At 42.3% G+C, this 27860-nt stretch overlaps 1 protein-coding gene across 2 annotated transcripts; it reads right to left on the bottom strand.

Moving 5' to 3' along the window:
* Positions 1-56: 56 nt before the first annotated feature.
* Positions 57-27555, bottom strand: LOC125437919 (lipase member M-like). Of its 2 annotated transcripts, XM_048505996.1 has the most exons (11): positions 27522-27555; positions 27282-27359; positions 22807-22918; positions 18585-18702; positions 17675-17873; positions 17103-17212; positions 16304-16443; positions 13919-14065; positions 5631-5702; positions 4526-4591; positions 57-1232 (listed from the first exon to the last, which is right to left on the bottom strand). In XM_048505996.1, the coding sequence occupies exons 3-11, from the start codon at positions 22909-22911 to the stop codon at positions 999-1001; spliced, it is 1191 nt and encodes a 396-aa protein (XP_048361953.1). In that variant the 5' UTR covers positions 22912-22918; positions 27282-27359; positions 27522-27555; the 3' UTR covers positions 57-998. The 2 variants fall into 2 exon arrangements, with proteins under 2 accessions (XP_048361953.1, XP_048361954.1); XM_048505997.1 differs by lacking the exon at positions 27522-27555 and having other exon boundaries at positions 27282-27483.
* Positions 27556-27860: the final 305 nt, after the last annotated feature.

Below are 27860 nucleotides of genomic sequence, written 5' to 3'. Positions count from 1 at the left end.
CTGACTTGGGTGGTTTTATTCAATGACATGACAAGTGAAGCCACATGTTGGCTAGGTATTTAATAACAATATGTTTATTGGTATCTGAGGTAATGGAACATACAGGAATGCATACAATTTTCTCATGAATATTAATACAACTACTCATGCAAACTATGAATCTCTTCCTGATTAAAGAGTTATAGCTAGGGACTGGTGAACCCTTCCCTCTTAAGCAGTCTTTGATCTGTGAATTATGAGCACTATCATCATTTTTTAAAAAGTGCTCTTTATTAAGAATTCTAAATGGGCACAATTAAAAATGTGCAGAACATGATATATTTTGTCCCAGCCAGGGACATTAATTATAACACAAGCAAAACAAAGCAAACAGCTTTACAAAGTGAATTTTAAAGATACCACTGAACTATGTGCAGGTCAAGGGAAGCTCCAGAGCCTCTAGGTTGACCCCCATCCTGCCCCCTTCCAAAATTACTTTGTGCAATACTTCTGTTTGTTCAACCAAAGCCTTTGAAGATTCTCAGTCTACTTGCTGATGGGTCATGAAACAGGGTTTTTTGTGGTTTTCACTTACTGTTTTCCTAATAGTCCTTAAAGCTCATACCCCCTGTCTCTATAACATTGTTCCCCAAAACCTCTGCAGGAAATATATTTGTGTTATGACCAGAAATTCTCTTGATTGTTGATTGTACCTGTGGATTTCTTGCATTATTTAGTTTTCAATTTCTTTTTGTTAAATTTCTTGATAACAGCTATTACATTGTTATTAGCAGCCTTGGAGGTCTCTAATATGGAAATGCAGGGCATAAACACATGAAGAAATAATCAGCATATTAACACTGCACATAGTGTTTTCTTTAAAAAGGTCAACACTCTTGCATTCAATAAGGTGGTACTAAGATGCCTATATTAGCCTAGTCTACTTCCTTGGGATGTGGTGATTAAAGTAAAATAACAAGAAGCAAAGCAGGAATAAAATCTGTTGTGTCAAAATACTTTTATAAAGTCTTTCTCATAAAGTCAATGATTTTAGAGTACATGCGCTGGGGAGCATTGAGACCCCAGATGAAATCCCAATGGTTCCAATCAGTAACAATATGATGGTAAGCAAGGTTCTTAATCCGAGAAAGTAAAAGCTTAATATTTTCTGGGTCTGCCACCAAGTCATTTCCTCCTGACCATACCGCAGTTGGCACCATCATGTCTTCCACTTTATATAAAGGAGGATCAGTCTAAAAGAAAGAGAAGGTTCATCAGCATATGTTCAATTAACAAAGGGAGAGTATAGATTCAGAAACTTTCTTCAGCCTCTGTGCTGTTGTTTTTTTAAAAAAACAATTGCTTAAAATGGTTCTATAATTTTGGCTGTTTTGTTGAGCACTGAAGAGAAGGCCAATGAACATGAAAAAGCCAAAGTTGTTTCTACAGATTTTAAAAGGATCCTCTTTTTTGTTTCAGTATGTATATTTTGTCAATAACAAAAAAAGAGAAAGATGGACTTATTCTAAATTATTCTTTGACAACCAGGGCCTTTTTCGCATCCACAATTTACTACAGATTTTCTCAGTAGTCAAACATTTTCTGTGGAATCATTTTGCACACCTTCTGTTGCTGTTGCTCTCTGTTGCTGTTCCCCTAGTCCCTTCAGTTGCATTTATTCCACATGCTACTGCTGAAAATGTCATATTCCTAATGGTGGTGGCGGACACAGAAGAACTACACTCCCCTTCAGTCATTTTCTACTCCCGCTCTGTTTTCAAAAGGAATTTTTATTAACTTTTTTTCTCTATCACTTTAGCGATGTAACATAAAAACCAGGTGGATTGTATCAGCTTTGTCAGTTTCATTCCAAATTGGTGATGTCATGTTAAGGCAAAAATACAATATGTTTGCAGTTAGGTGCAAGTGAAATTGACAATGGAATGTGCTTTTGCAGGAGGCAATTGACAAGGGACAGCCACAGTAACAATGATGCTTTACTGCATCAGTCCCTTGTCGATTTCCTCCTGCAAAAACAACTTATTTTGTTGATTTCGCTTGTTCCTAACTGTGGACATATTATATCTTCCCTTAGTATGACATCACCCATTTGGGATGAAATTGACAAAGCTGACATAATTGATCTGGCTTGTGCCTGTACTCTTATGGTACATTGCTAATGTGATTGAGATTTTTTAAAAATCCTTTTGAAAAGGGAGGAAGAAAATGTGGACAAGTGAATAAGAGCAATGTGGATAGGAGCCAGATGTTTGACTGAAGGGGAGGTTGGGTGACTACATGGGGGTGTGGATAAGAGCCAGGAGTTTAGTGTATTATAAAAATAAAGACTGTTTCCACATGAGTCCATGCTCAAGGAAGCTGGCTTGGAAACTGATCAAACAACATTGTGGTAGAAGTGCCCAGGAAAATCACAGAGAAAAAATGAAGGAAAAACACTTCCAGAACCAAATGGAGGAAAAGAAAGTGTGGAATCAAAAGAGAGAAAAGCAGCATCTGGCTTCAAGATTTGTTATAAGCAATTCATAGGAAAGTCCTAAAAAAGAAAATCCTTCAGCACTTGTGTCTGAGTAAACCCATTCATAGATCATGAACCTGCAATACTGAAGACATTTTAGAAAGAGATCAGGCATGATCACACCAAAGCTAAAACTTGTTACACTCCACAAGTTCCGATGCTGAAGATTTATAGTAAAATCTTAAGTGTGGTCTCTGAATGGCTCAGGGTAGCACCTAAGCTGTTCAAGTATATCTTGAAGATTTTCTGGCATATCCCAAAGAGAAACTGGTTCATCTGGAAATAAAATGGTGCCAAGCTGCAAGATTATCAAGTGTACCAACAATGAATATAGTTTTAACTCCAGCACCAGTAGAGAAATGTGGAAATTTCAGGGGTGGGTGGTGGGTAGAATGGGGCTTATGTGGCTTTCAAAATCAATAGAGCACTGCATACATAAAGGTACTAATTCAACTGTTCCATTATATAGTATTATAGAAAATAAGCAAATTTAATGTGATAGCACAGAGACTTCTCCAAGAGCCAGAGACCCAACCCCACACTCAGTGGAGCTACTAAGTATGATGGGCAGCCTGGCACTGGATCTCTTGGGGTTTGGGGCTGAGGTCTGGTCTGCACTGTGCCTTTAGAGGCCAGAATTGGCTATAGCTGGCCCTGCTGCAGATCTGAGCAGGGTGTGGCAACTCTGGGCCGAATTAGGCCAAACAGTGACACCAGCAGGAGTGTTTCTGCTACTGAACTGCCCTGTCTCACTGTGTCATACCAGCCCAGATGACAGCCCATGGGGCCTTGCCCTCTGTGGGGACAGAGAGGTCAGAAGAGCCAGCCTCAGAGAGGTTGGTAGAAGGTAGGGGTAAGTAGGACATAGCCCAGGGAGGGTAGCAACTTGGAAAGTCTTGACAATGTCCTGTCAGTGTCCTGCCCCAGCTTTAAAAGCACTGGGGGAGAGAAGTGTGTTACACATTGTGTCCAGGTGCAGGCAAAACGTTAGGAACAAGATCTACCAAACCACGGCCACACAGCCTGGAAAGCTCACAACCAGATGAGTCTAGCCGTGAAATACACGCACCCCTGATTGTTTCCATGGGCTCCAATCTCTGCCTGCACGGCATGCATGTGAATGGGAAAAAGGAAAATGGGTTCCTTTATAAGTGCTGCAACACATTATACATTTGCTGTGTGGAATCTACCATGGTTTTCTCCTTGAAACCATCTCCACATACATGTCATTTTTTGATACTTAAACTTCAGGTATAGGTACAGCAGCTATGGATGGACACTGACTCCATGCATTCAATAAAGTGAGCTATGATTCATGAAAGCTTATGTGAGAATAAATGTTGTTCACCTTTAAAGTGTCACTGGAGTGTGGTTTAATCTGCCATGATAGACCAACTGAGCTATCTTTTAAAATACGTCGTATAAATTTCTGATGTCGCTCTTATTTTGTTGAATATGAACTGGAGGTTCCACCCCCTTCATGTGTGTTATATTTTGGTTATGTTTTCCTGGCTGCCTCTTATTATTGCAGTTTGTAAACATTCTTTTATGTATGCATTGAATGTGCATTTCTGGCAGACTTTAGGAGTCAAAGTAGTTAGTCTTGTGTGTGGGGGTTTAGCTGTGCTCAGTCTTCTATGAAATACTGAGGTAGTGACTGCATTGATTGCCACTGCTTTTGGTTAGGTACAGGAGAAAATGCAAGGATTAGTTGCTGTAGTCTGTATACCCCCACTGGCATAACTGAGGATGCTGGCATGACTGGGGGGTGAGCTGGGGTGTTCTCACTAGGCTTTTGACCTGGAAATGCCCCCCTCTGTGACCACATTTTGTTCAACAAGCAGCCAGAATTTTTCCATGTTTGCCGTGCCTTCCCATGTCACCTGAAGCCCTTTTGGAGGTGGTGTAGCAGTGTGGTAGTGGCACCTTCCCTGACTGGAGTACACTCTGGATTGGGCTTTTAATGCACCTTTTTGCTGTGTTCCTCATTTTTTTAAAAAAGGCTCTTACCTGGTTATATTTTGCTTGATTCTCACTCCCATAGTCAAAGTATCTGAATATGCCTGATTTTCCCACCTATTGAAAAAATTGGTAGAAACATGACATGTGCTATTATATGATACATATCTGAATAGCTTGCTTCTGTAAATGGGAGAGTGTAAAATCATGCTTCATAGGCTAGCAGTTGACTAGATGACATTTCAATTATGGAGTAATTTATTTTGTTGATTTTGTCCTGATACAACTGATTCACTTTCTCATATTCTGCTTCACAGTTCAAAATACAACAACATTAGAACTGATTTGAGAACTGTATTACCAACAGGATTTATGCTCTTTTCTGATAAGATAAAAATGGTTAAGCTTCTAAATAACTCTAATGTTGAAATCTCTGAAGCTGTTGCTATATTTTTACTCTGCGTACTGCAAGTTGTGCAATAATGACCTTCTTATTGTATTTGGAATTCTTGACACACACCGGTTTTATGCCTAATAAAGGTTTTGGATTTGGATTTGGAGTAATTTATTTAGCTGGCTGTTTAACATTCCTGAGTTTTATAATGAGATTTTGATGCAGCAGTTTTTTGTATTTTAAATATATAGACATCAAACCAACTTTAGGTGATGCCAAAAAACAAATCCCATCAAAAGTCTGGTGTTCTAACATATGCTAGACCAGGGGTCTTCAAACTATGGCCCTCCAGATGTTCATGGACTACAATTCCCATCAGCCCCTGCCAGCATGGCCAAGTGGCAGGGCTGATGGGAACTGTAGGTCATGAACATCTGGGGGGGCCATAGTTTGAAGACCCTTGTGCTAGACCCAAGGATTGCCAAAAACCTGGCGAAAAAAAGTCCTGCTCCTTTAATAGAGGCACAAATAATGAAAATAAGTATCTGGAACTTTTCTTGATGGGAGGTCAATAACATTACTTAGTCAATAACATCCTGTTAAGCATCTAGAAAAGACACAGAAACTTTTTTTCCAGATTGTTGGCAACCCTACCTAAAATAACCTTTGAGAGTACATCCATATCAGCGAAAGCAGTATCCAGCCACTATAAATGTTTGACTTTTGACCACCATAACTCACTAAAAATATACCAAATTGTACCTGTTGCCAGTGTATAACATTTTTTACTGGGTTATTATCCGGAAATCGAGCTGCATATACATCTATTCGACTCTGTAGGGAAAGAGCAAAAAGAAACTTTTAAAAAGAACAAGGAGGAGGGAAATGCAATGAGTGCAAAACAATTTGTTACAATTCTGCATTTAAAGGAACATCATTTGAAAAATGTTAATAATGAGAAAGGAACTATTTCAAAGCAAAGCAAAAAATCTCACATACAATTTTTCCCCTTTGCATTTTTAGACACCATTCAACAACTTTTTAAAAGCAGAGACAAAGCTAGTCTAGGGTAATAGATTCAACATGTGGAACTGACACAGAGCTTTTCATGACATGAAGGTAAATTATTTTATCAAGGGACAGGACATCTTTTGCCAGGCCAGCTGACAACCTTAAATGAACTCAGTCAGAGATTGGATCCGGGGGTGGTGGTGGTGGCGGTGTAGAGCAGAAAGGGTTCAGAAGGAAATTTGCCCACCTTCGGTCTTAACTTTTCTATGTGTTGCAGAAAGAAACAATCATTTTCTAGCCAGCATGGTCCAGTTTTTGGAGTGTCAGGCAAGTTAGATTCACATATTGCACCACATTAGCTCTGTGAGATCTTTCTGGACCTGTTAGTTGATAATGGCAATCAGGGGCAATATATTCCAGTAGTTCCTTTGTTGTTTGATTGACATGGTCTCCCTATATAAAAATTTCAGAAATGAATTCTGTTACATTATATTCAGAAGCATACCACTCATAGGGACATATGGGGTCATATATCCCCAGGCAGCCATCTTTTGGTCATGTGGGAGGTGTAAAATCACCCCCACACCCCTCCTCCCCCCCTCGAGAGGGGGCAAAGGCTGGGCTTGTGAAGAAGGACCCTGGCCATCACCACAAGCTGCAGGCTCCAGATGTCTTGGGAATGGTGGCGACCTGCTGGGCCCAGCCCAAGCACTTCAGGACAGTGCCACCAGCGCCGGTGTCATGAGCCAACTCCTGGGTACTTATCAGAAGACAGAGGTCACTGAGGACACAGTGCAGCCAGAGTTGGCTGCTCCTGGGGAAGACCAGACAGCAGAGCCAATGCTCAGTCCTTCCCTATCTGATGGCATACAGGTGTAGGAGCCTGCAGATCCGCTAAGGGAACCCAGTGACGAGTCAGCTGTGCATAGAAGGCTAGGGTTGGAGATTCGGACACTCCGAATCTGGATTTTTACCGAATCTGCACTGATTCGGACGGATTCAGACAAGCAAAGTCCGAATCTGAGCTGTCCGAATCCTATCAGATCCGAATCCATGGGATTCGGATCACCAGCCAAATTGCGTTTTTTTGGGTGTTTTTTTCACGTTTCGGCCTGCAGGGGGCGCATTTTTAAACATATCTGCACCAACATTTCAGGGTATCATCAGGAGACTGCCCTGATGGCGTATGCTCAAAGGCAAACTTCAGGACTTTGGAACTTTTAGAACAAACACTTTTCGTTGTACGGCAGGTTGTTGCGGACTTAGCATAAGATAGTGCGCCGACTTGCGTCGGGAACTCACAAAACGGCGGTACGGAAATAAGCCATGACAAACTAAAGGCAAAGATGGCATTGCGCCGAAGCATGGAATGCGTTCAAAATGTTTGGTGGGAGCTAAGAAAACATTTTATGGTGTTGTATCCAGTACCCCCAATTGGGGGAAATAGCAGGAACGGCGTTTCAAAGGAGAATCTGGGGCTCCCCTGGTTTAAACAAATTGATGCTGGAATCCACCCCCAAACAGCATCATTTTCAATGGTCGTTTAAACTAGGGGAGCCCAGATTCTCCTTTTAAAATCTACCTTAAAGGGAGGAAAATCTGGGGTTCCCAGTTTACTTCTTATTGGAAGTGATTCTATTTTGGGGTTGATTCTCCCCCACCCTGAAACAGCATCACTTGCAATGTTTAAACTGGGGACCTCAGATTCTCCCTTTAAATCCATGTCAAAAGTGGGGGGATTTAAAAGGAAAATCTAGGGAAATTTGGGAGGTGCCTGCTGGCAGGGGTGCAATTGTTAAGCTAGCAGCACCAAACTTTCAGGGTATCTTTAGGAGACTCCCCTAATGATACCACACAGGTTTGGTGAAGTTTGGTTCAGGGGGTTTAAAGTTATGGACCCTCAAAGGTGTAGCCCCCATCTTCTGTTAGCTCCCTTGGAAACAATGGATGAAGGGGCACCCCCTTTGGGAGTCCATAGCTTTAGACCCCCTAGACCAAACTTCACAAAACCTGGATAGTATCAGTAAATGATTCTCCTGATGAGACCTCCCAGGTTTGGTGAAGTTTGGTTCAGGGGGTCCAAAGTTATGGACCCTCAAAAGTATAGTCTCATCTCCTATTAGCTCCCATTGGAAACAATGGGGGATGGGGCACCCCCTTTGGGAGTCCATAACTTTGGACTCCCTGAACCAAACCTCACCAAACCTGGGTGATAGCATCAGGAGCATCTCCCAAAACATCCCTGAAATTTTGGTGCTGCTAGCCTAAAAACTGCACCCTCTGCAGGCCAAAAATGGAAAAACACTGAAAATACAAAAAATCCCACAAACAAACCTGTGCCCCCCACAGGGCTGCGCCCAGGGCAACTGCCCACTTTGCCCAATGGGAGGAACGCCTCTGAGGGGGGCCAACGTTATGGACCCCCAAAAGAGGTGTCCCTATCCCCCATTCTTTCCAATGGGAACTAAGGAGATGAGGGCTACCCTTTTGAGGGCCCATAACTTGAGGGCCCCCCTGAACCAAACTGTACCAAACTTGGAGGGTATCATCAGGACAGTCTCCTGATGATACCCTGAAATATTGGTATGGATACATCTACAAATGCGCCCCTGAAGGCACCCCCAGAAATTTGCACAAGATTCTTTGTTCTGCAGTGACTTAGCTGCATTGCTGTCAATGGGGAATTTCTGATAGAGGGCTGTGGAGTGCACATTTTTCATGGTAAACCCACAAAGCTTTCAGGGTATCTTCAGGAGAGTCTCTGGATGGGGGATGGGGGCTACACATTTGAGAGTCCATAACTTTGGCTCCCCTGAACCAAACTGCACCAAACTTTGGGGGTATCATCAGGACAATCTCCTGATGATACCCTGAAAGTTTGGTGTCACTAGCTTTAAACATTCCGGTTTGCATGTTTCACCGCTCCTGCACATGAAGCCTCCTGGAGTGAGTGAGCGGTGAAACACGAAAACCAGACTGTCCCCGATGATAGCCCCAAAGTTTGATGCAGTTTGATTTAGGGGAGCCAAAGTTATGGACCATGAAAAATGTGCACTCCACAGCCCTCTATCAGAAATTCCCCATTGACAGCAATGCAGCTAAGTCACTGCAGAACAAAGAATCTTGTGCAAATTTCTGGGGGTGCCTGCAGGGGGCGCATTTGTAGATGTATCGGTACCAATATTTCAGGGTATCATCAGGAGACTGTCCTGATGATACCCTCCAAGTTTGGTGCAGTTTGGTTCAGGGGGGCCAAAGTTATGGGCCCTCAAAAGGGTAGCCCTCATCTCCTTAGTTCCCATTGGAAAGAATGGGGGATAGGGACACCTCTTTTGGGGGTCCATAACTTTGGCCCCCCTAAACCAAACTGCACCAAACTTGGAGGGTATCATCAGGACAGTCTCCTGATGATACCCTGAAATTTTGGTGCAGATATGTTTAAAAATGCGCTCCCTGCAGGCCGAAACGTGAAAAAACACCCAAAATTCAAAAAAATAATAAAATGGACCCGAATTTTTCTGATTTACCCGAATTTTCGGGCATATCCGAATCGGCTATGATTTGGATTCAGGCATACAAATCATTTTATGCCCCAAAATACCCAAATCCGAATTTTACCAATTTTTTAAAGTATTGACCAACCCTATAGAAGGCAGAAGCAGAGGCTGCTACTGCAGAACCACAGCAGGAGTGCTCATTTGGCAGCAAGGTATGGGAGATTAGAAGGACCAGCAGCCCAGGTTGGTCTGCAGAAGCTGGGCATGAAGGAGCTTGGGGTGGAGGGCTGCCTGCAGCAACAGCCAGGTGCTCTCTCCCTCCACGAAGCAATGGCCCCACAATGAAGGCAAAGCAGATTTGCAGATGGCTTCTGCCCTGCCCCATGCCCAGCAACGTGCTACTGCTGGCTGCAGCCCACCTTCTGAACAAGGAATCCCCCCTTGTAGCCATCCTAAGTGGGTGCAGCTGGGGCAGAGGAGTTGGGATCACAGGGTGCCTGGTGGAGGAGGGGGTGAGGCTGCTGATCAGTGGAACTATGACATCTTGTGACTTGGATGTTATGCCTCTGTTAATACACCCCAAAACTGCATTAACTTTTTTTGTTGCTGCAACACACTGGCTGCTCATATATACCATATATACTTGTGTATAAGTTGACTTTTTCAGCACATTTTTAATGTTGAAAAAGCCCCCCTTGACTTATATTCTTATACACAAGGAAATACGGTAACTGATGCTATACCATAGCCAAGCTCTGTTTGTGTAACCCAGGGTCCATTAGGGGGAGCTAAAGAGCTCAGATTTTCCATATAAGGAGGAAAAGGTCTATTTCCTCAGAATTCAGTTCCTCAGAGTTCAGTTGTTTTGAACTGTATTTGCATATTTCAGGTATGAGAATGTTTGTATTAATTGTTGAGAAAGGGATATTGTGTTTATATTGATTGATTATTAGTTTGTATTTTGGTTTCCTGTTATAAAATGTTATAATGGGTGCTATATAAATATTATTTTCCTCAGAATTGTTAAGAGGCCTGCTAGTCTGTTTTGCATAGCAGGCCAGAACTATTATATGTTGATTATTGTTTCTGTATTGGTTTGCCATATTTCATTGTTATACTGCACACTATTGTTTATGAAACAGAAAACAGATTTAAAGTTTCTTTTGTTGTAAGTCTGGTGAATGTTAAGGGTCACAAGGTGGGATCACACTGTCAAAGACTTGAACTCCTTTTCCATTTCTGATAATATCCCTCTTAAAATCTAAGTTTTGAAGGATTTTAACCCGAGTATTTTAGCTTGGTTGTGATTGAGCTAAGGTGGTGGGATTCAAATAATTTAACAACTGGTTGTCAAAAGCACCATTTTAACAACCGGTTCTGCCGAAGTGGTGCAAACCTGCTGAATCCAAGCACGTAGGTAAGGGGGGGTTCTCGGGTTTGAACCCGCCCATTCATGTCCGAAGCTCCACCCACCCGTTTGTGGGTTTTTAAAATGTTTTAGTGCTTTTTCGGTTTTTGGCCTGCAGGGGGAGCATTGTTTGGGCTAGCAGCACCAAACTTTCAGGGATTGTTTGGTGGACTCTCCTGGTTCAGGGGGTCCAAAGTTATGGACTCCCAAAGGGGGTGCCCCCATCCTCCATTGTTTCCAATGGGAGCTAATAGAAGATGGGGGCTGCACCTTTGAGGGTCCCTAACTTTGGACACCCTGAACTAAATTTCACCAAACCTGGGAGGTAACATCAGGAGAGTCTCTTACTGATACCACCCAGGTTTTGTGAAGTTTGGTCCAGGGGGTTCAAAGCTATAGACTTCCAAAGTGGGTGCCCCATCCCCCATTGTTTCCAATGGGAGGTAATAGGAGATGGGGCTACACCTTTGAGGGTCCATAACTTTGGACCCCCTGAACCAAACTTCACCAAAACTGGGTGGTATCATTAGGAGAGTCTCCTAAAGATACCCTAAAAGTTTGGTGCTGGTAGCTTAACAATTGCACCCCTGACAGCAGGCACCCCCCAAATTTCCTTTTAAATCCACCCCCTTCGGCATGGATTTAAAGGGAGAATCTGAGGTCCTCAGTTTAGAAGAACAAGAACAAGAGTTTAGTTTATAATATCACTCCTTGCTTCTCTCCTGTAGGGAGACTCAAAGGAGACTTCACAATCTCCTTGCCCTTCCCCCCTCACAACCAAAACACCCTGTGAGGTGGGTGGGGCTGAGAGAGCTTTCAGAAAAGCTGTGACTAGCTCAAAGGTCTTAACTGGGGTGGTGAATGGGGGTGTGAGGCTAATCTGAATTAACCAGGTAAGCCTACACAGCTCAAGCGGCAGAGCAGGGGAATCAAACCCGGTTCCTCCAGATTAGAAAGCACCTGCTCTTAACCACTACATACATTGAAATTGATGCTGTCTCATGGTGGGGGATAATCCACCACAAAACAGCATCACTTTCAATGTTATTTACCTGGGGACCCCAGATTCTCCCTTTAAGGTGGATTTAAAAGGAGAATTTGGGCTCTCTAGTTTAAACACCATTGAAAGTGATGCTGTTTGGGAGTGGATTCTAGCATCACAGTGGCTGCCCGGGGGGCAGGGTGGGGGGGGACTCAGATTTTGCACCGGGCTCCATTTTCCCTCTACGCCTCTTCCCAGAGGGGAGGGCAGAAGTAACTGCCAGCTGCCGACTGGGAGCCCAGCTGGTGGGGGGCAGGGGAGGGCAGGACGGGGGAGTCTGCTGTCCCTGGCCTTGGAGAGCTGCTTTTATAAGCGCTAGGCCGGGGGTGGGGCTGGAAGGTGGGCCACGCCCTAGGGGCGGGTGGGGGTGTGCCCCCACCCCAAACCCCCCACATAAAAAATCTATACCTACGTCCCTGGCTGAATCCCACCACTGGACACGTGTGACTGTGAACTTCCTTGGTCCCGCACAGCAAAAAGAATTCTCGGAGGACATGATCAATTCCTCCTAAGGTCTCTATCACATTCACCCAATCTACCATCACTTGCCTGTTCATCAATTTTAAGTACGGCTGAGCTTCTCATAGCTTCCTCCACCATCTGATAAAGGACATTGTTGGACAAGCAAGTCAGGAACTTGTGTGATTGTGGATACTTTGCAGAGTGTGTCTTCGATCACACGTTAGGGAAGCACATGTCATCCATACTATCAGGTCATATTGTTTGGATACCCTGTCAAACTGCTCAAAGTGGACAGCATCCACCTCCTCACTCTGGTCAGAAGGTCTGTAGTAGACTCCAACCACAATGCTGTTTGTTATTCCTTTTCTTATACTCACCCAGATACTTTCTATTGGACTGTCACCTTTCTCCTCCAGTATTTCCTGACAAGTTGGATCAGAGCAAAGGTCATACAGGAACAGACTGGCTTACAGTGGTAGATTCTGCACAGCATATGTATAACAGGTTGCAGTAATTATGAAGGAACTCTTTTCCCTTTTCCCCACTCACATATGTGCCCTTCACCCATTCAGGCAGTGATTAGAACCCGTGGAAACAATCTGGATTGCTGTCACGCCTTCTCTCTCTTTTAATTTCCTGCAACACATGCATAGTTGTGCAGACATACAGAAATGAACCCCCGCACTGTGCTGATTGTCTCACAATCCGATCAGTTACATCTGTGTAGATGCACATGTGCAACACACAAAAGAAAAAAAGAAAAAGAAACCTTCTGCAACTCCTGGGCAATAATGAACATGTTGCTGTAGATCTATATGGTGACCATACTCACTGCCACGAGGAGAAAACATGCTTGAGGAACTTTGTACATTGCCAGGTACTCAAAGAATCTGCCTACAATGTGCTGAGTGACCTGCACAGAATGGAGAGCAAATAGATTTGCCCAGATGTAGTGGATGGCGTAAAACCTAAGTGGATGGGTGGGGCGGGGGGGAATAAAGTGTATCCGGCCTGTTGTGTTCACATGGAGTGCTTCCAACCTGGGATTGTGCTAAAAATTGCTGGTGTAGTGATTTTTGAAAATCCCAGGTTGAGAGGGAAAAAATGGCCCAAACTCATTTTGGAAACGGAACAGAACCCTGTGTGAAGTACCCCCACCAATGGTTTCTATAAAGTCCTGCAGACATTATATTTCACCTGTGCAAAATCCACCAAAGAAACTGCCAGTGCACCACAAGGGAAAATCACCCCTTGCCTGGGCCTCAGGAATATATTATCTCTCTCTATTCCACCCTATCCACTATGAAAGCAGTAGAGCTTAGCTTTTATTCCTGTCAGCATGTAATCATACCTAATTTATTACATTGCACCGTGTCATCATAATATTCATCATCAAGTAATCCCTGACTGCCTGGAATCCCATAACAAAGGTAGCGGAAGGCCTAAAAATAGCCCCCAAAATAACAATATAGCAAAGTAGTAAATATATACAAAGGAACACTGCAAGAGCAAATTAAATATTGAAGGAACTTTTGTATCCTGTAAAGCTTAATTTCCCCCTGAAAATAAAATCTCAAAACAAACTGATACCATGTTTAAAAGCAAGCCTCTCCGTAGCTTTTATACACACCATATTGAGATTTGTAGCATTGAATCCACCTGGAGAAAACATCAGACGGGCATATATGTTCTTCATGAATGGGTTCTTGCATAACTTGATGATCAAATTTCTCATTGGCCTCTTCAAAATGATCATGTTTTTGTTGCCAAATATGCCCTGTGGAAATATAACAGGTATAATTTACATTGAACTCCTTTCAAAACTTCTCTTTGCCCTGATGTCATCTCTTAAATCAGCCCCATCTAATGTATTCCATTTAGTATGCCACAAAATCATCTCAGGGCATGACATTTGTCCCAGAGACTCACAAAAGTATGTGAATCCAGGAAGGCTTTAACCTTAGTACTGCTCTTGAACAGATCCCTTTTAATTAAGCCTGTGCTGAAGAATTTTCTAATGGATTTTGCCAGTCTTTTGACCAGTTTATTTTCAGAATTCCCACTGAATAGTGCTAAAAGCACAAATTGAAGCCAAGCTGAGGTTTCTGTGCTTCCTCAGAATCTTGAGTAAAAATAAAACAGCCTTGGTAATACTAAAATAATTCCTCATGAATGTTCAGCACATCTCCATAAACTGAATATAATATCTCTTTACCGTATTTTGGGGGGAAAGTAGGGTTAAGGAAGCATCATCTACATATTTACAATACACAACACAAGCCTTTATTGGCATATATACATATTTACAATTCTCTATAAAGGCAGCTCAAACCATTCTTACAGGGAAAGAAGTTTCCACTCGCAAAGCTTCTGGAGAGGCAGACCTCACATGCACCGATTACATACCTATGTATGTGTCATCATGTCACAAACAACTTATTGTGCCACCAACAAATGGCTTTCAAAGCAAGTAAGAAGCAGAGTGTTTTGCTATTGACGTCTTCTGCAGAGCCTTTCTTGGTGGTCTCTCTTCCAATTATTAAACTTGCTTAGCATTGGAGATCTGATGAGATTGAGCTATACCATGCCACCTTCCCTCCCATGCTGCTATTAGATGTTATGAAATAAGGAGAACTTATTTTTTCTTACGAAATAAGTTCTATGAAATAGGGAGAAGTTGCTACCCTCATAGACCAGGCCCTTGGTTGAGGGTAGCAATGGTATCCAGCATAATTGGCCTCCCTTCATCACCTTCCCTTCTCTCCCCTCCTTTCCTTTCCACCACACTTGGAGTACTGTGTTCAGTTCTGGTCGCCACATCTCAAAAAGGATATTGAAGAGATAGAAAAAGTGCAGAGAAGGGCAACAAGGATGATTGAGGGACTGGAGCACCTTCCTTATGAGGAGAGGCTGCAGCATTTGGGACTCTTTAGTCTGGAGAGGAGACGTCTGAGGGGGGATATGATTGAAGTCTATAAAATTATGCATGGGGTAGAAAATGTTGACAGAGAGAAATTTTTCTCTCTTTCTCACAATACTAGAACCAGGGGGCATTCATTGAAAATGCTGGGGAAGAATTAGGACTAATAAAAGGAAACACTCTTTCTTACGCAACGTGTGGATTTAAGGTGTTTGGAATATGCTGCCACAGGAAGTGGTGATGGCCACTAACCTGGATAGCTTTAAAAGGGGCTTGGACAGATTTATGGAGGAGAAGTTGATTTATGGCTACCAATCTTGATCCTCTTTCATCTGAGATTGCAAATGCCTTAACAGTCCAGGTGCTTGGGAGCAACAGCTGCAGAAGGCCATTGCTTTCACATCCTGCATGTGAGCTCCCAAAAGCACCTGGTGGGCCACTGCGAGTAGCAGAGAGCTGGACTAGATGGACTCTGATCCAGCTGGCTTGTTCTTATGTTCTTATGTTCTTTTTTTAATTATTTCCCCTTAGCTAGTAGGTGGTTAGTATGTATATGTATATATCTGTATACAGAGAGAGAGAGATACTTATAATGGAGAGGAGACAGGCTTGATGACTTTGCTCTGATTTTTTCAAATCTTCAGATACTCTTAGAAACACCTAGTATAGGAAGGCTGAGCTCAGGGAGCTTTGCAGTGCTAGCCTGAGCAGAATAACACCCATCTAAGCACATTGACTTCAGTAAACTTAGAAGAGATTCATACTGCTTCTGGTCTGGGGATAACCAAGGAGAAACAATTCCAGTGGAATGTCTGCAGTGTTAAATGAAGAATTCTCTTTATAAGATCCAGAGCCTCTGGGCATGTGCAGAGTGAACTGTTTTCAGTATTGAATGACAGCTATGTACTGAATGACAGCAATCAAGCCCTGAACAGAGGTTATTATGTGCTCCCAGTGATGAACATGGAAAATGCCCCCAGCAATACTGCATTTTCTATTCAAAGGGCAAAGTCAACAGTTTCAGAATTGGTGATTCTCAAGTTAGTAGCAGCATTGATTTCTTTGATTCCAGCAATGACAACAAAGAGTCAGTACCTTGATGGAGTTTTCGGGAAAGGAGAGTAATAGCTTCAATAAAGGGCTTGGAGCATGCTTAATATTAATCACTGGTGCTAAGGCAAAAAACATTTTGATTTTTCGAGATAGCTCTGGCATGGCAGAAAAGGCTATGAAACCTGGGAGAAGAGGGGAAACAAAATGCTTTAAGAATTGTTCATAGGTATGCATGAATATAGAGACATCTATTCAAAAAATTACTCAGTGGGTATATTGTACTTAAGTAAGGTAACAAGAAGCAAGTACACCTTTTCCTTCAGCTCTTTCAAGCTGTACACTTTAGCAAACTGATAGATTTTTATCATAACCTGGAGTGGCTAAAAACTTCTGGCCTCTAATACTGGGACTTTGCTCAGGTTCACTCTGGACTTTGCATATTTGGGAATTTTATTTTGTTAAGTATTGACAACCCAACAAGGAAGCTAAAACATAAGTTGATTCAAGTGGGAAAAACCTTTCTCTTTGATGAAAATCCATAAAGTGTTCTTATTGAGGGAAAACCCAGTGTTTTGTCAATACATTCATCTGAAAACAGATCTTGAGGTCAAACATGGGGAGACTACTGTTATTCCTCTCCCCCACCACTTAAAGTCCCCCAGGCCACTGCTTCTAGGTGAGTCACAGAGGAGCAGGAAGTGGAAGTGTGCATTGCAAAGCATAGCTAAAAACATCCCAACACCAAAGGGATTTGGAAGATCCTAATATCTGGCCCACTGAAACAATGAAGCAGGCCAGGATTTTTTTTTTTAAGATGCCTACATTATCATTTTTAGCTTACCAATAGCACAACCCTGAGAATTGCCAACATAGTACAGTTGATTCTGCTGAGTTTTCTGTAGAATAAAGTTTATCATTGCTGGAAGGTCATACATGGCCATTTCATGGAAACTGTAATGAAAATTGGAAATACCTGGATGTTAATGTTGTATAAGAAGATGAGTTTTCTTGTGTCTTCTTTGGGTATTAATTGCAATAATTACAAAATGGAGTATTTTGTAATTGTAGAAAATTCTGAGAGGTCACGGGCCATCCTCATTCTTTTAACCTAATCTAGAGCACAGGGCTGTTAGGATGACAAAATGCTCTGAGACCTCTGATGGAATGAAGTGAGATGGGTAGGTTGATAGAAGGAAGAGTTTCTACTGACAATCCCGCAAGATCCCATAATTGTTTTTCTTAAAGTTGTAAAAAACAATCAATAGGTCTTAATTGCAGATTGATAAGCTTTGTAACTTTGACTATGTGCTTTGCATTTACTGTTGCATACTATATCACAGCAAGCTGATTGAGTAATGATCAGTGCTTTCTTCAGAGACACATAAATTTTGATGTCTATTCAGTTCAAACCACCTGAAGTTCCAGTATTCCTCTTGGTCAGTTGAGAAATTCTTGTGTTTCTGAGACCAGCTTGATCCTCTGCTGTTTGCTAGCCAAACATCATAGCCAGCATCTGCCAACATGAAACCAAAGCTGTTGTCTGCCATATTTTCAACCCAATAGCTACCTTCAGCAAATATTCCATGTTGGAGTAGCACTGCAGGCTTTGGGCCTAGTTTATTGTAAAAAGAGAGAGGGAGAGAGAGTTTTCTGTGAAAAAGATGAGAATTTCTACTTTACGACATCAAACTTTCATGAGGGAGGACTGCATTTATACCTTTTGTCATTTTTTATGCAGTATTACTTGTGGCCTTGGTTACAAAATGTTTCAATGGATTGACCTGTTTGCTAACATTTAAAACGTATTAATTGGTCATACATTCTCATCATGCTAGAATTTCCCCCCAGTATCCAAATTCACAAATTGTACTGTGTGACACATTCATATGCCTTGTAATTGAAATATGTATGTGAAATTCCGAGAAAGCTAGGATCAGATAGCCACAATACTGTTATGTAAATTAGACACATTCATTTCATTTCCCATATCCACTTCAGAATTCATATGCTAACAAATGCTACCAAGAGAACACGGCTACCTTTTCAGTGCCTAACCTGAGGAATGCATATTGTATGTACTCTTAATAATATGATATACAATTGCAGATTGGATGCAGTGCAGTTTGTCCTTAAATACATCTGGCCATTTTGAACTGGTTAAGTTCAGGTTCCAAGCCTACAGGTTCCAAACTAGTGATATCACAATTAATTCTAAAAGCTTTAGCATTTACTGATTCCTTCATTAACAGTATTTATAATTCTTAAAGCTTTTCTTCTTCTTTGATAGTCTGGAAGTATTTTCTATACTTAAAAAAGAAAATACCTCCAAATGTAAGATTTTTTCTTCCATAGGGAATTCTGTTTATTGTCAGATAATAGCCATCAGCTGTCAAGACTTCATACTCCTCACTGGGGTATCCTTGGAAGGAAATCACCTGACTCTGAAAGGAGAAAAGCTAAACTCTTGAGATTGTGCAGAACAATTGAAAAATATTTTAAAGTATCTGTCAGACAGAAAACATTAAAGCCAGAAATGCAAATGTTAACTATTTATACGTTGTTTTAAAACTGTGAAAGTTTCTGCTTATCTATCTGATTAAGCAGGAATTAAAATATGAAACATAAAACATTAGCGTTTACAGAAGTTGCCAAATAAAAAATAAACTAGTACACAGAAATTTTGGGAATCTGTGAGTAGTTTTTAATGTTACACACCATAAAAACAGTAAACGAAGGTCCAACTGTTCCGTTTTGTGTTCTCTATGCTCCTTAATATCACCATCCTTGAGAACTGAAGCAGAGGAATATCTGAACTGCTTGGTTTCATCTTGTTTAATGAGGACATGAGAAAACAGGTTCCAGTTTGGTCTGGATCTTCTTATTCAGGCTCTTTCATTTACTCCAGACCAGAGATCCTGATCCAGGTACAAACCTTACACAGTGGTGGGATCCAAAAATTTTAATAACAGGTTCCGATGGTGGTAGGATTCAAACAGTGGCTCCACTGCACACACACACCTCCAGTCCCTATTGGGCAGGGAGGTTGCTTTAGTAACCCCTTCTCGGCACTCAGAAAAAATTAGTAACCACTTCTAGAGAAGTGGTGAGAACTGGTTGGATCCCACCTCTGATACATATTCTCTTCCTACTCCCTTCCTTTTTCAGTGAAACCTAGAAGATACCAAAACAGACTCCCCACAGCTCTTGTAAATAGTTTCATCATCCCGAGGACCCTTTTGAAAGTTGTGGGTTATTGGTAGTGCCTCAGGACTACCTTACTTACTGATCACAACTGAAAGCTGTTGCCTTGCTAGTTCTTTCCCATTAAGCTCCCTAGATAACTTCCTTCATCCACTGGCTTTTCCTCACTTCCTCATTTTTGCAATGGGAGAAAATAGGCAGGATGATGGTACAGATGAGGAGGTGTCAGTTCCAGTTCGATTCGATTTGATATTTAATTTATATACCACCCTCCCCTGGAGGGCTCAGGGCGGTGCACAACAGCAAAATGATACATAATAATATACAATAATATACAAATATAAGGCAAGTAGTCAAATGCAATGGCCTCCCAATGTATCAGGTTAACAAGGCATAACAAGGGACTCAACATATATAATAATACTAACATTACATATAATATTTCGTAACAACAGCAATATCATGATCACATAACCACAATAACCTAACATTCCACATAGTATTGCATAACATAATAAATAATTACATAGCAGCAATACCATAACATTTCACAATTTCACAAGAGACTAATATTTCACAAATAACAGAACAATATCAAAAATACAATTCCCCACAACCCACCCACAATAACCTTGCTCCCTACAATTAATATAACTATTTAACCTGATACAGCATAAGGTTAAACAAATAGATGGCGACTTCTTAATAAACCTGAATCTAGAAACCTAACTAATATAACCTAATAACAGCAACAACATCCTACCTACACTACACTACTATAAATACATATCAACCTAGGTCATATTGCTAACTAGACACTATTTGAAACCCTGCCAGATTTAAGAACACTAAATCTACTACGTCTACATGAAAGCAATGAAATTTAATGACCAAGTCCGCAGCGTCATGCACAGAAGAATCCAGCATGAATGAGCTCCAGCGTCTGTGCAGATCCGCCACCATGTTTTCAATAGGCGTGCCTCGCTCCTCAGTGAGGAGGGACTCTCCAGGGTTTCACAGGCAAAAGGCTCTCGAAAAGTTGTTCTGGGAGCTCTGCCACTGCCCACCCTCTCAAAAAGTTGTTCTGGGGGCTCTGCCACCCCACCCTCATTGTCATGCTCCAGGCTCCATCGGTGGGGACCACCAAGTTGCAAGGTGATCCCTGCCACCGACCCCTAACTCCATCTAGGCAGCTTCCGAGATGGGCGAACGTCATAGGCTCCATCCGAACTCGCCCCGAGATCATGGCTGTGGTCATAAGTTGTTCGGAGGGTCCCTGCCACTGCCCCCCCACCTCTTGCCTGTTCCAGCAGCTACCTACGGATCTCCCTGTTACCTCTGTTACTGCACAGGTCATCCCAGTCACTAGTTGTCAAGTTGGGGGGCTGGAGAACCGCCGCCGCTGGAATGCATCAGCCTGCGCCGACCGCCCCACCACGCCGCAGGTTATTGTCTCATTTTCAAATTTGCTAAGTTCGTACAGTTCATACAGTTCATTGGGTTCATTGAGCAGGATGCCAATTATTGTTCCCAAGTAGTGGAGGGTAGGAAAACCCCTCAACTGCTACCTAAACACCGAAAATCCTAAAAAGGTTTCAAAAATACCGGAGCACCAGACCGCTACGTCCTCTCCGGGTGCCATCTTGTTTGTTGTGTTCATGATGTTATATAAATTTCCCTTATCTTTATGAACTTTATCATAGAGATGGGGTTTTTGGAGTGTTGGGGTGGTGATATTATTGCTGGCTGGTACCCTGGAAATTACATTAGTTCATCAGTGTCACTTTTCCTGCATTTGCCATTTCTCCAAAAGCTCCAAAATGTTGCCAGCCCAGGTCCTACAAGCTTGTTTCCTAGATGTGCTAGCCCCCTAGTGGGACCTGGAATTACAGTTCATTTCCAAGCTACAGAGATCTGTTTTCCCAGAGAAACTATATGCTTTGGAGAAGAAGAGAAGAAGAGTTTGGATTTATATCGCCTCTTTCTCTCCTGCAGGAGACTCAAAGGGGCTTACAATCACCTTGCCCTTCCCCCCTCACAACAAACACCCTGTGAGGTAGGTGGGGCTGAGAGAGCTCTGAGAAGCTGTGACTAGCCGAAGGTCACCCAGCTGGCATGTGTGGGAATGTACAGGCTAATCTGAATTCATCAGATAAGCCTCCACAGCTCAGGCGGCAGAGCTGGGAATCAAACCTGGTTCCTCCAGATTAGATACACGAGCTCTTAACCTCCTACGCCACTGCTGCTCCTGGATTATATGGAGGATGGATTATATGGCACTGTACCACACTGAGGTCTCAGTCTTCCCCAGACTCATTATCCAAATGTCCATGAGGCTCCCAATCATATCACTCACACCCATCCCCTGGTGGCTGACGGGGGGGGGAGGGTCTGGCAACCCTCCTATCCACTATGGCATTCTTCTTATTCTTGCCTATGTTTGACATTTTCTTCTTGCATTCTCCTCTCCCTTCTTATCCTGTTATTGTGGCCTGCCAGACTGAGTCATCATTTCCTTGTTTCCTTGAAGTCTGCTGCACACTGCAAGCCACTGCCAATATGAAACAGAATGGGCTCAAGGATTGGAGAGACTGTTGTTGGCATAAGGGCTAAAGATCCCAAACCAAGCATTATGTATGTATCCGTTGTTGTTATGCTTTTCTCTTCAAAGTTGCCCCATCCTGCCTCCACAGTAGGGGTGAGCGTAATTTTAAAAAATTCAGTAAATTTTGGTTTTAAGAACCCAGACGTTTTCAGTAAAACCAAATAAAGCTGATATCCATCAGCATTATTTGGCTTTTTATTGAATTTGGGGGGGGGGGAGCTTTTAAAACCTGAACCCAAAATTTACAACTTCAAGAAAACTTGAGAAGCATTGACAGAGAACTGAAGGCTCAGCTCGGTCACGTCAAGCAGATCTTTCATCCTCCACTCCCACCTCCCCACTGGGACTTGGGAAATGCCAATCAAGAAGAAGGAGAGAACTTCAACCCACGCTGCCACCATTTGCCAAGTCCATACCTTGCCTTTGTTTCTCTAATCCTTGCCCTGTGGCAGTTTCCCAAATCCATGGAGACTTAAGAAATAGCAGCTGGAAAATGGGGAGAACTGAATGCTCAGCTTGGCTGAATAAACTTTTTTTCAGTAAAGATCCAAAAAAATCAGATAAAACTTCTGTCCCCACTTCATCAGTGTCCAAACTTCAGATGTTATAGACTCCAGAAGAAACTAAAAGAGCAAGTTTTGTGCTCTTGCTCCTCCAAATGTTATTTGTTTCCCAGCTTCAATTCAAACCATATTCTATTCTATAACATCTAAAATATTTCTTAGATTATTTAGCTTACGACATTCATATGAACTTCAGGATTCCCATATTTTCCACCTCTTGTGAGTTTTTCGGAGTTTACAGTTGCTTGTATTAGACATGCTATTGCAGCAAACCACCACATCCTAGTTCTGTAAAACAATTGCAGGAGTTGGGGGGAGAAAATAAGAAAAAGTTCACATCAGTATTTTCATTGTATCAGTGCAAAATGTTCTTTTCTTGACCAACGTTCAACTTATATTCCTGGGTAACCAAGGACTGTAAGTGATCTTAAACATCCATATTCACTGTAATATTTGGTTTAAATGGATTTGCAGACTACATGGAGAGGCCCTTTGTACACATAATTTGAATGAGCACTGATGCTTTAGAAAAAAGTACAATTGACCTTTGGATCTGGAGGCCTGAGATTTAAATGATAACATCAAGTATCGCTTCAAAAGACCATGGTATAGCTCAAACTTTCACTGACAGAAGAAAATAAAGCAATAAAACTTTATTTTCTCCAGTGTCACTCTGGCTGTTTCCGCATGGCCACGTTGCGGGGGTGCGTTGGCATAAACAATGCTGACACACACCCCTGGGACCGTTTGCATGGAAAGTCCCGGTAGGGGTGGGGAAGACGACGCAGCCTGTGCAGAAGCTGTACATCCCCCGAACACCTTACCATCCCTCCGGCCTTCTGGCACGTCGCACAGGCCAGGGGACACCCCCCCCTGCCTGCGTGACAGCTCTGGAGTCGCAGGGCAGGGGGGCGTGTCCCCTGGCCTGTGTGACGCGCCAGAAGGCCAGAGGGACAGTAAGGCATTAGGAAGGGGGGGGAATGGCGCCTTCCAGCCACTGTCGTTCACACGGCAGCAGTTGGAAGCCACTGTTTCCGAAAAACCTTGCTCAGAGAGCGAGGTTTAGAAACAGCAGCTTCACGCCGCTTGGGAGTTGCGAGGCCGGTGCTGCTGCATCGAACAGTCTCCCAGGGACGCTGTATTTGGCCTGTGCAGACAGGGCCTCTGATTGAGAGCATTTTAAGTGACCTCAAGTTGCATTTTAATTATGGCAACCACATGAATTAAGTACCTCCAAATCATTCTGTTGTTAACACTGACTGAGTCTAGGATCTGCATACTAAGAGTTATATTTTGGTTATTACAAAATGGCAACTCAGTATGTTTTGCCACTCTGACAAAATGCTTTTTTTTTAGGAGGGTATATTTGTAGTCTTTAATAGTAAGAAAATATAAGAGACATTTTCTCATGTGAAAGAGAGACGGTCAGAGGCTGTTTCCACACGGGCAAAACAGCGTCCAAAAGCGGGTGGAGTTTTCCCCACACTGGCCCCAAACACCTCCTTACCTCCTCCTGGCTTTCATCCCTCTGTGGAAGCCAGGGAACATGCCTCCTGGCCTCCATCCCTGCAGCCATCGCTCTGGTCATGGGGTCATGTCCCCTGTCCTCCATAGAGCGACGGAAGCCAGGAGAAGGTAAGGAGGTGTTTGGAAGGCTGTGCGGCCGTGCGGAGTCTGCTCCGCTGGCTGTGCAGCCAACGGGGCCATTTGTGTGAACGACCCCAGGGCTTGCATCAGCATGAATCATGCCGATGCAGCCCCACTGCTCTGGCTTTTCAGAAACAGCCACTGAGAGCAAAGTATAATTGGACATTCTTGTTAGAAACTTCTGACAAGAATCTTGTCACTTCTTTAAATTGTCAGAAACTTTCTTCAGACACTTTTCTTGAACCCCCTTAACCACTATTCACTTTCTTCTCCCTTGTCTTTTGACTTGCCCTCAGCCATTTAGTTCTGTCTACTTCCAGTTCTCCATGCTCACAAAGGCACAATTTGTCTTACAGTTAATGGGGTGGGGACCCGGGACCCAACCTATATACTCCATAATATGTGCAGTACAGAGCAGGAATGCTTCCATAGGATGACAGAATACCCAGCGATAATGGAAAGAAGACCCTGATCTTTTATCAGGACTGTGCATCCCCCCCCCCCAAAAAAAGCCAAACTGAAAATAAACCCCAAAATGCCATTTTGACTTTTTTCAGGTGTAATCTTAGCTGAAAAAAGTGGGGGCAATTCAAGGGAGCTAAAAATGACCCCCCCCCATGCCAATTTTTCCCATCAGTTTTTGGGCTGCTTCAAACTCACCTCTATTACAAAAAAATATATGGGGGCAAAGCTGAAAAACAGTGTCAGCTTAGCTGACCCTATCATTCAGCTCTCCCCCACAGCCTCCAAAACCTACTTGGACTTTGGAGGAAACAAGAATGGCAACAGTGTTCTCTGGCTTAGAATTCTCTGGGTTTGGCTGTAAAAGATCCAGACAATTTTGGAAAAGCTGGAGAAAAAAACTGGTAAGGGGTTCAGCTCATCCACTTTTTTGAAAATATCTGGGTCTTCTAAAGCCACCACCACCCCCTGCTCAAAAAAGCACTGAAAAAAATGGCCACACCCCTAGTCTTTATTGTAGACTACAAAGCTGTTGCTATTCGCCCGGACAGACTTTTCCATCAAGGGCTGAGTTTTTTCATCTGCTCATCTCCACTTCCTGGCTGCTACTCCTGTTTTATGACTACATTGTGATTTTTAGATAGTTGTTCATTTTGTTTTGTTTTTGTAAAACACTTTGAGTCCTGATTTTCATGACAAAAGCATGGTGCCAGTATTTAGACAGACAGACAGACAGACAGACAGACAGACAGACAGACAGACAGACAGACAGAGGATGGAAAGATCCCCCAAAATCATATTCATGGAGCAGGGAATATTATGAAAATGTACGACCTTTTATTTAAGACATCTGTGAATGTGTTTGAAGGGTAATGCTATGGAGATTAATTATGATACATCAATTCATAATTTTTAGTGGCCTGTTTAATTCTGTTCCTTATCATCCTGATATCCAGCTCTTCAGCAATAACTAACTTCATTGCATGTTTCCTCCTAGGTCTCCAAAGATGGGCACATGATGTCTGATATATGTGCTTAAATTAAGGTTCCTTCAGTATATAAAGTCACAAGTTTATACAAGTATGGTGCATTTGAAAGGCAATTATACTTTCAGCCCATAAGAATTCAGAGGATTGTGTCATACTTGAAATGCCTACTAATGTACCTAACAACCATTGCCACGTGCATTAAGTGGCTTCATGGGTAGGCTCTATGTTTACTGTAAACATGGTATGTATGGTCATATACACAGCCTTTTTTGCCCCATTTTAAAATACAGGCACTCGTATGCTAATGTAACACATGTATTCCTCCATAAGAATTCCGTGCCTGACCTATGCCTGACCTATGCCAAAACTATAAATTTTGAAACATATGAAGCTGGGTGTTCAAGTAAACATATAATCTTTTACTTTTAAAAATATAACAATGTTTATTTTCACATTAGATGTGGCAGTAATTGAGCAGATGCAACTCAGTCACACCTCAAGAATCTGCTTGCAGTTACTTTTGGTCTATATGCTGGGTGACCCCATGAAATCCCCCAGTTCCAATGCCATCTGGATTGTGCCCATTGCTTCTTCTCCACAGAGTTTTATTTGTATTACTGCCTTTTTACCTAGCTAGAATGGCTCACGATGGTTAAAAAAAGATGAAAAAGACGAACAAAACAACTTTACATTCAATGTAAATATATTTAAAAATTTTAAAACTAACCAAAGTTGTGTAAAACTTAAGTGAATTAGTAAAAGCAGTGAAAACCACAAAAACAATAGGTTTTTTAAAAAAGAAATGAAACAGTAAAAGCAGCCAAGTGATTTAAACTTTCCAAATCCATGCAATTCTGCTTCTGCATTTAGTGGAACGTTTCTGTTCCACTAAAAACTCAAAATGCCTGGATCTGGATGCCCTAACTCTAAAGCTAAGTAAGATTGACCCAGGTTAGTACTTGGAATGAAGACACACACACACACACACACACACACACACACACACCCGGAAATTCAGGGTCACAGTGCAGAGGCAGGCAATGCCAAACCACATCCGAATGTCTCTTGCCTTGAAAACCACAAGAGGTTGCCAAAATCTGGATGCGATTTGATGGCATTTTACGTAAACATGGAACAACTCAAACTATTGGAAAGCAAACTTCTAATCTTTCTCACAAGCTTTTTCCATGTTATGGAACTATCCATTCACCACAATCACTACAGCCATCCAAAATATCACCACCACCTATCACCCATTTCATGTATAGAACTTGATTCTGCATTTTCTATTGCTTTCCATCCTTTCAGTCTGACTTCAAGCTATGGATCTTCCCACAGTATAACACTGCTAGAATACCATCCTTGTGTTCTGTCCTCTCAACAAAAGTTCTTGCTCATGCTTTTGATTCATGGAAACAGGAGGAACCATCTGAAATAATATTTTGCTTAAGTTGTTGTTTGTTATAGTAACTCCTGTTTTTGTTTGTTACAATAAGGCTCCAAAATCCAGGAAAAATCCTAGACCTCTATGAACAAAGTAACAGAACACTTACCTCAAGTGTTCACTCAGGCACCAGTCGTACCTGTGACCTTGAGATGATGATGATGATGCAGCAGCAATTGACTAATGGCTGGAAGGAGAGTGCGCATTTAACTGAATCCAGATGATGCAAAAAAAATGTAGTAGAACAGCTAAGCAACATTGACTTGAAGCATTCTGTCATTACGTTATACTGTTGAAGACATTCAATTAGAATATAGTCATCTAGTGCCTTAACTACTGCAAACCTTACCCTCTCTATCCATTCATCCCTCTCACCACTTGCCAATATTCTGCCACCAGAATCAGTTACTTATCTCATTGCTTAGGTTACTGCCTAGTGCCTCCCACCCATTACTTAAATATTTTGCATCACAAATCCTCTGGCATTGCGAAGTCATGGGCATGGATAAATGTCATCTTTACTGGTTTCAGGGCAGCACCCTTTCTATTATGAGGTATTAAGAGATTACTTTCAAAATGAATTAGCATATTTGAATATTCCAGGGGAATATTAAGCAAAGTTACTGTGTTGATCCTTCAATGATGGGAGTTTGCAGCATTCAACATCTCCTCAAAGCTCTCAGAACCT

This window comes from Sphaerodactylus townsendi, linkage group LG08 (assembly GCF_021028975.2).
Source record: "Sphaerodactylus townsendi isolate TG3544 linkage group LG08, MPM_Stown_v2.3, whole genome shotgun sequence".
NCBI classification, from domain to species: Eukaryota; Metazoa; Chordata; class Lepidosauria; order Squamata; family Sphaerodactylidae; genus Sphaerodactylus; species Sphaerodactylus townsendi.
This window is presented reverse-complemented; position numbering and strand designations above follow the sequence as displayed.